Below are 8271 nucleotides of genomic sequence, written 5' to 3'. Positions count from 1 at the left end.
CTCCATCCTGGTGTCCCAGCACCCCTTCCCCTGTGTGGAGCAAGGGGTGGGATGGCTCCTCTGCAAGGTCTCTCAGTGCAGGAAAGTGCCATTGGGCTTTTAGGTGCTGTGGAGACATGGAGGGGTGCTGGGCTCATCCTGCACCCAACGAGTGAGGGAGTGCCCACCAGCCAAACGGTCTGAAGGGCATTTAATGCAGCTGCCTTCCCTCACCATTCCCAGGGTGCTCCAAAATAACCCGTGGTGGGAATTTCATGGATGGGGTGAACACAGCAGGAAGAGGGAGGCCCCAGCCCTGTGGTGGGAATTTCGTGGCTGGGAAGAACGCAGGCGGAGCGGGGAGCCCCCAGCCTGCCCGCCCCAGCGCTGCTCTCGGAGCTGCTGGGGCTGCTGCGGGGTCTGTACGAGCTCTGTGAGACCCGGGGACGCGCAGGGACAGCGGGACGCGGCTCTCGAGCCGGGGCGGTGCAGGAACCCCGCGGGCTCCGGGACGATGCCCGCTCCCCGCGCCGGGGTGGGAGCGGGACGGGGCTTTCCGTGGGTGAGCTCCTGGGAGGGGGTTCCCACGGGCGGCTCCTGCCCGGCCCCCGCCGCCCCCTCCCCACTGCCCGCGGGGGCGGGGGGTCCGCGCTGCCCGCGCCCGCCCCCGGGGGCCCGGCGGAGGGCACGGGAGGGCACAGCCCCGCACGGCCCCGCACAGCCCCGCACGGCCCCGCAGAGCGCTGCGATGGAGCGGGCGGCGGGCGAGGCCCGGCCCCTGCTGCCCGCCCCGGGGGGCTCCGCCGCGCTCCCCGCCCCCGGGCTCTCCTCCGCCGGCGCCGTCTTCATCCTGCTCAAGTCTGCGCTGGGCGCGGGGCTGCTGAGCTTCCCCTGGGCCTTCGGCAGAGCCGGCGGGGCCGTGCCCGCCCTCCTGGTGGAGCTGGTAAGGGGGCACTCGGGGGGACACGGGGGCGAAGGGCTGCGGCACAGGGAGCCGAGCGGCGCCGGGATGGGATGGCCTGGAGAGGGAGGTTCACCTGCTCTGGTGTTTGGGAGCTGGCGGGGACCCCTGGGGCAGGGGTGCAGCAGCCTTAGGGGATGCCCTTTGCAGCTGAAGCCACACTTGTAGCTGGCTTGTGGCTCAACCTAAAATCAAATTGGTGTCTGCTCCCATACATGGCTCCAAACCCCAAATCTAAACCCTGTGTCTCCACCCGTTTGCTGACCCGTGTTACCCGGGGCCACAAGGCAATCTGGCTGCTGACCTGGGCCCTGGTCGTGGCCCTGCTGGGTCCCCGTGGGTGTCGGGGGGTCGGTGAGGTGCTTCCTGCCGGTGCTGTCCCCGCAGGGCTCGCTGGTGTTCCTGGTGAGCGGGCTGGCCGTGCTGGGCTATGCGGCGGCTCTCAGCGCCCAGCCCACCTACCAGGGGGTGGTGCGGACGGTGTGCGGGGCGGCCGTGGGGAAGCTCTGTGAGCTCTGCTTCCTCCTCAACCTCTTCATGATCTCCGTGGCCCTTCTGAGAGTGGTGGGTGACCAGCTGGAGAAACGTGAGTTGTTTTCCCCCACCGCGTTTGGGGCTTGCTTGAGGCCGGCAGCCCTCGGGAGTGAGGGGGAGCTGGTCCCAGGGTGGGCTTTGCTCAGCCCGGGGTTCTCCTGGAAATTCTTGAGGACGTGGAGCTCCCTGGTCCTGGGGCTCCTGCCATGGTGTGATGCTCCCGACCCCCCTGGGCCACCTTTCAGAGTGCAGCTGAACCCCCACTGCCCCCCACAGTGTGCGACTCCCTGTACCCCAACGGGACGCTGAGCGGGGCCCCCCAGCTGCCCCCCTGGTACGTGGACCAGCGCTTCACCCTCTCTGCTCTCTGTGTCCTCGTCATCTTCCCACTCTCTGTCCCCAGGGAGATTGGCTTCCAGAAGTACTCCAGGTACTGCCTGGGCTATCCCTGGGGTGGCTCACCCCTGGGTACCCTGTACCCCAGGTTTCCTCCTGGGAACCTGCAGGGCCACGGGACCCCCCTCCCTTTCTCCCAGCTGTGTGCTGACCCTCTGCCATGTCCTGGCAGCATCCTGGGCACACTGGCTGCCTGCTACCTCACTCTGGTCATCATCCTGAAATACTACCTGCAGGCAGAGAGCCTGAGCTTGACCAGCCCCCCCCAGCCCTCCAGGTAAGGGGGTCTGGGCCGTGACATCAGCAGTGGTGTGGGGCAGGGCTGGAGGTGGGGCAGGGGTGGTCCCGGGCCCTGTGTGTGTGTGGGGTGGGGGGAGCTGGGGACAGCATGCAGTAGTGGTAGGTGAATGGCAGCTCCCAGTCCCATTTTTCACCCCAGAAATTCCCCTTTCTCCCAAAATCACTGTGGAGGAGGTTCCCATGGTGGCATCCAGGCTGCACAATTTATGCCACCGAGGTTCCCTCTGCTTTTGTGAGCCTCACCCTCTGCTCTGTGCTTCCTCCCCACATGCCACAGGTCTTCCTCCTGGGCCTCTGTCTTCAGTGTCATTCCCACCATCTGCTTTGGCTTCCAGGTAGGTCACCCTGGCCCCCGGTCCCAGCTGCCAGGGCAGTGCTGGCAGCCTCCCACAGCATCCCAGACCGTGGGGACGCCATCCCTTGAAGGGGATGCTGCAGGGAAGGGGACCTGTGGCTGTCACCAGAGGTGGCTGCAGGGCAGGATGCAAGTCCCTGGGGATGGGAGAGAGCAGGGCAGGGCACCTGTAGGTGACAGGGAGGATGCTGGGGGTGGGGGTTGTCCCTGCATGGGGCCCCAGCACCATCCCCCCTTGCCCTGCAGTGCCACGAGGCGTGTGTGGCCATCTACAGCAGCATGAGCAACCAGAGCTTCTCCCACTGGGTCACCGTCTCCGTGCTCTCCATGCTCGTCTGCCTGCTCATCTACTCCCTCACGGGTAACCCAGCACCAAACCCTTTACCCCTCCTTGTGCCAGGGTGCCCTCCCCATGGCTCACCCCTCCTCCCCGGGCTCCCCCCTCGCTGTCAGCAGGGCTCTATGGCTACCTGACCTTCGGCGAGGCCGTGGCCTCCGATGTCCTGATGTCCTACCCCGGGAACGACCCGCTCGTCATCGTCGCCCGCCTGCTCTTCGGCGTCTCCATCGTCACCATCTACCCCATCGTGGTGCTGCTGGGCAGGTGAGGGTGTGGTGATGGGCTGGGTGTCCCCCCCAGCCAGTGCAGCTCCTCTGGGTGCCACAAGCCCCCTGATCCCCTCTTGCAGGTCGGTGGTGAAGGATTTGTGGGCAGCCCCCAAGCGCGGGGCCGCGGCGGTGTCGGAGGCGCAGGAGCGGCGGGGCCGGGTGGCACTGACTGTCACCTGGATGGGCACCACCCTCGCCATCGCCCTCTTCGTCCCTGACATTGGGAAAGTCATCGAGCTCATCGGGGGCATCAGTGCCTTCTTCATCTTCATCTTCCCAGGCAAGAGGAGGCAGTGGGGGGGGGAAGTGCTTCTGCCAGAGCCGGGAGCATCACTGGGGTGGTGGGTGGCCCGTCCTGGCCCCATTTTGGGGGTGCAGGGCCGGGAATGCTGCAGTGGGGCTGGGTCGAGGGTGCTGTGGCAGAGGGGCTGAGCTTCTGCCCTGACAGCAGGGCTGTGCCTGGTGTGCATGACCGGGACCCGCAGCCTCGGACCACGCAAAAAGTGAGTTTCTGTGTGATTGGCAGTGGTGGGGGGTGAGACCCTGCAGAGAGCCCCACGCCCAGGGGCACTGGGGCACAGGGAGTGGCCCATTCCTGGGGTCAGCTCTGTCCCAGTGGCCCTGTGCTGGTGTCCCCACAGGGCTGCTCTCATCGCCTGGGGTGTCCTCTCCGTGCTGGGCGGTGCCTTTGTCTGCGGGCAGAGCGCTGCCCTGGCCGTGCTGGGGCTGCTGCGCTGAGGGCTCACAGCCCCACCGGGACTCCCACCAGCACCCCTCCTCCACGGCCCCCTCCTCCATGGCCCCTCCACCGCCTCCCCCAGCCCACGGCCCCGACAGAGCCCCGGACACAGCACTGGATCCCATCGCGTTTATTTGGCATCACGGCCCCGTTGTACAGTGGCTAATAAAGACAGGACAGGGTATCAGAGAGGGTCCTGTGCCACACACCCCCAGGGACCCCCGTGCACGGGGGGCTGGGTGCAGGATGGGTACGGACAGACAGACACACAGACAGAAGTACAGAGCCCAGGAAGGGGGTGGGGGGGACAGCCACCCTCACGCCTGCAAGGCACTCACTTCAACTGCACAAGGAAACCCCTTGGGACCCTCCCTGCCCAGAAAAGAGTAACGGTTGCCTTGGGAGCAGGGATAACTCCCCCTTTGCCACCACCTTGACGCCCCCAGGCACACACACACTGCCCCAGGCACAGCCTTAACTCCCCCAGCCCCTTCCCTGGGTGGCCCTGGGAACTAGCACAGACCCCCAACCTACTCCCTGCTTTCAGGGGGGGCTCCAGCCTCCCACTCCCACCTCTACTTCCCAATGCCTGCACCCTGCCCATCCCTGCCTGCCTATGTCTGGGGGATGTCCCCCTCCCCAAACCCTGCCAGTCCGTCCCTGACAGACCTTCCCTTCCCAGGGACCACCTCATGCCAAGGAGAGACGATCCAGGTGATGGGGTGGCTGGGGGAGGACTCTATGGGGTGGTGGGGACACACACGGGGGTTTCCTTCACTCCAGTCAGCTCACACCCACTCCCCACCACGCAGGGGGGTCACGGCCACCCTGCAGAGGGGCCGGTCTGGCCCCCCCCGGCACCGACGGTCAGTCTCTGCTCAGGGTGCACCAGGCAGCTGCAGGGGAACAGCACAGGAGGGTCACCCCTGCCCAGCCCACCCCAACCCAGCCAGCCCAGGCCCCCTGCCCACCCCTGACCCCCAACCACTGGAGTGGGGCTGGCTGCCAGGGGGTCCCCCCAGGGCAGGGCACTGCCCTCCTACCTGGCACGGCCACGCTGGACACGGCCTCGGGCTGGCTCAGCGTGTCCACCTTGACGTGCTGGAAGCCCTTGCAGGTGGCACTCTGCAGGTGCCTGTGTCCGGGTGGGACAGTGGGTGACCCCCCCACCCCAGAAACACCATCCCAGCCCCCCACAGCTCCGTGGGCTCTGGCAGGGGCTGGGTGCCAGCAATCCCACTGACCCCCCCTTTAGCACAGCACTCTGCCTCACTTCAGGACAGTGATGCCTCCCACATGCAAAGGCATCCCCGGGTGGAGGTGCAGAGAAACCCACCCCAAGCCCCTGTCCCATTTACAGGGACAGCCCCAGGACAGACAGACAGCTCTTTGGCCCTGCCATCAGACAGGGGACAGAGCGAGGGGCTCAGCAGCTCCAACGACCCTCCACACCCCAGCATCCTACCAGAAAACCGGGCTTTTTGCACCCCCTCTCCTACCTCTTCCAGTCCTCCTCGGTCTCCCAGAACTCGTAGACGATGAAGGTGACCCCATCAGGCAGCTTCACCGCGGTGACACTGCCACAGGCAGGGAGAGGGGGTGAGCCCCCAGCACGGGGCATCCTCGGCCCCTGCAGCCACAGATGTGCTGCAGGCTGGGCTACCGAGGGGTGACCCAGCCCTGACAGCCCAGGGAGGGGCAGCCCCCCAGCCCAGCACTCCCCAGCCCGGGCAGAGGGGTGTTGGTGATCGAGCACGACCACATCCCAAAACATCCCACATCTGGGCTGTTTTGCCCAGTCCTTCACTCGGGGGGGTGCCCTTTGCTGCAAGGGCAGCTGAACATCCTCTGCCGCCCCCCAGCCCTCCCAGCACCCCCTGTGCAGCTGCCGGTGGTACCCACTGGAAGCAGTCCCGCTCCCCGGCCACGCTCTTCAGGTACTGCTTCAGGGAGCTGCAGAACTCGCCCAGGTGCTTGTGCGACACCGTCATCTCGTTCCGCACCAGGAGGAGGTACTGCCGGCCCCAAACACAGCACACGTGAGCCCCGGGACACAGGGACCCGAGCCTGGGGCTGCAGGGACCCCCAGCCCCCGGGGGTCAGCACACTCACCGTGCAGGCGGAGCTCTCGCTGTCCGACAGCCGCTGGTGCAGGTCAAACCACAGCGTCTGCAAAAGGGGAGGGAGCAGCGCTGGGGGGTAGACTGGCTGAGGCTGCCTGTGGGTTTCTGTCCCCTGCCCAGTGGGTTTCTGTGCCCAGCACTTGGCATGTCTGGCTGTGCCCCTTCTCTGCAGGGGACAGCTCCAAGAGCCATTTGCACCTTTGTGCCCTGCAGTCAGGACCCTCTGCAAAAGCTCCCTGAGCTCCCAGAACAGCCAACATCCCCAACACCACGTCCTCACCCCTGCCCCAAAACAGCTGTCACTTTTTCACAGTCCCTGAACTGTCCCTGGAATGGCAGGACCAGGGGTACCCACTCCTCCTCACTGCCCTCTCACCCTTCCTAGCTCTGGCACAGTCTTAGCTCCTCTGGCAACCACACTCACAGTCAATTGTTCCACATTCCATAGCTGCTGTCAGCTCATCAGAAAGAATATCCTCCAGCACCACCAGCAGCCCAGCTCCCACCCATGGTCCCTGCACACCACAGCACTGGGATGGGCATGGCCACCTCTTGGTCACCTCTGGCCCAAGGGAGGCGGTGGGGACACCCCAGGGACAGTCCCACACAGGGAAACACTGGCCCTTACCTTGTCCTCCAGCTTGCCAATCAGCTTGGCCAGCCTGTTGATCTGCCCTTCCAACCCCTCTGCCTTGGTGTCGGGGGAACCTGCAGAGAGCAGGAGGCAGTGATGGGGTGAGGGGCACCGTGGGCACTCCCTGAGAGCCCCGTGCTGCTGCTGGGACTGCAGGTCCCATCCCTGAGCCCTCCCAGCCACCCCAGGCAGCCACCACTTACCAGCCTGGAGGGTCTTGCCGTGCTCTCTGGGGACCACCCAGGTGGTGGGAGCGTAGCTGGGCACAGGGCTGTCGTACCAGGGGTCACTCAGGCCATGGCCAGCCTTGCTGGGGTAGTGCCTGCAGCCAGAGAGCACAGGGGCAGTCAGGATGGCAGAGCTGGCACGCCCAGCACAGCACGAGCCAGCCCCAGGGAGCCAACAGTCCTGGCAGCTCTGCCAGTGATGCCAGACCCTCTGCAGAGCAGCAGTGCCCACACTGTGACCAGGCAGTGCAGGCTTCCCTCCTGTAACCACAGAGGGAGAGGCTGAGCAGCTCAGAGGGTTTCCAGAGTCCCTTCCAGCAGGAGCAGCTCTGTGCTAGCTGACCAAGGTGCCCAGGAGCCCCAGCTCCTCTTGGCATCTTTTGTGGTCACACAGCTCCCAGCTGGAGACGGGGTGAGTGCCAGGGAGGTGACAGGCATCACACCAGCCAGCATCTTCCTGCCCCTCCCCTGGCTCCTCCAAAACACAGCTGCCAGGTGCCCTTTCCCAGCCACCCCACACACTCCTTGGGTGCTGCAGGAGCAGTGCCCAGGCTGCTGCTGGCCCCAAAAATCAGATAGTGTGGACTCAACCCTACGCAGGGAAACATGATGTGCAGATCTGGTCCCAAGGAACATCCTCAAGATAAGGAAGCAAGAACAACAATAAAGGTGGCAGGAACATCCCTCTGCTGTGCAATAATCCCACTGCTGGTGCTGGATAATCCCCTGTCAATAGGCAGGAAATTAGGTGAAAACAGACAGAGATTTATTTTAATCACAATTTAATGAGGTGTTTCAAGCTTGGACCTCTGCCTTTGCATTTTGGCGTTCAGCCCTTTATTTTGGTACTTTTTAGGCCACTTCTTTGTCTTCATGTGGATGCAGGAGGTAGATTTTTTGGGGGACTTATTTTTCTTTTTGGCTATTATCTTAGTGAGAAAACAACTACAATACTCCCCATTATGAACCAGGCCCACACATCAGAAATAAAAGCCAGCAAAGTCTTTCAGAGGCTCTAATTGCTCTGCCTGATGTTGGGTTTTTTTCCTCCTCATAGTTTCCCAGGAGCTCCTGCTTTTTTTTTTTTGCACAGTTTGCCACAAAATAGGGAGAAGAAGGAGATGTGAGATGAGGAAACCCACAGCACTCCCCAGGAAAGCTGGTGAGGTGGCACCAGAGCTGCCCAGGGTCTCGCTGTGTTCAGGGAGTGGTGTCTGAGCAGGGAGCTGGGATTTTCACTCTCTGTGGTCCACGTACCCCTCTGCCTGCCCACAGCCTGGGGAAGCCAAGACATCCCTCTGGATCCTGAGGCCTCCTGGCTCGCAGGTATGGCAGGAGAGGGATTTGCTCCAAGACTATCTGACAAACAGCTTCTGTGGCAACCTGTCCTGTTACAGCTGGTGATGGTGGTACC

General features: G+C 64.0%; 2 protein-coding genes across 2 annotated transcripts in view; one reads left to right on the top strand and one right to left on the bottom strand.

Annotated features, from left to right (window-relative positions):
* Window positions 1-727: 727 nt before the first annotated feature.
* On the top strand, window positions 728-4060 carry SLC38A8 (solute carrier family 38 member 8). The gene is made up of 10 exons (XM_032701402.1): window positions 728-922; window positions 1328-1526; window positions 1751-1904; window positions 2043-2147; window positions 2448-2505; window positions 2772-2886; window positions 2982-3129; window positions 3215-3414; window positions 3586-3637; window positions 3776-4060. The coding sequence occupies exons 1-10, from the start codon at window positions 728-730 to the stop codon at window positions 3870-3872; spliced, it is 1323 nt and encodes a 440-aa protein (XP_032557293.1). The 3' UTR covers window positions 3873-4060.
* Window positions 3989-8271, bottom strand: part of NECAB2 (N-terminal EF-hand calcium binding protein 2) — a 66765-nt gene continuing 62482 nt past the window's right edge. The window contains exons 7-13 of the mRNA XM_032701403.1: window positions 6834-6952; window positions 6625-6704; window positions 5986-6042; window positions 5776-5888; window positions 5373-5450; window positions 4917-5008; window positions 3989-4769 (exon numbers count right to left, since the gene is read on the bottom strand). Of these exons, the coding sequence (XP_032557294.1) occupies window positions 4741-4769; window positions 4917-5008; window positions 5373-5450; window positions 5776-5888; window positions 5986-6042; window positions 6625-6704; window positions 6834-6952 (568 nt within the window). The 3' untranslated portion in view covers window positions 3989-4740. The remainder of the gene's footprint in view (window positions 4770-4916; window positions 5009-5372; window positions 5451-5775; window positions 5889-5985; window positions 6043-6624; window positions 6705-6833; window positions 6953-8271) is intronic.

The sequence above is a fragment of the Chiroxiphia lanceolata genome, chromosome 13 (genome assembly GCF_009829145.1).
Source record: "Chiroxiphia lanceolata isolate bChiLan1 chromosome 13, bChiLan1.pri, whole genome shotgun sequence".
Lineage (NCBI taxonomy): Eukaryota > Metazoa > Chordata > Aves > Passeriformes > Pipridae > Chiroxiphia > Chiroxiphia lanceolata.
The sequence above is the reverse complement of the archived record's forward strand: the minus strand, read 5'-3'. Positions and strand labels throughout refer to the sequence as shown.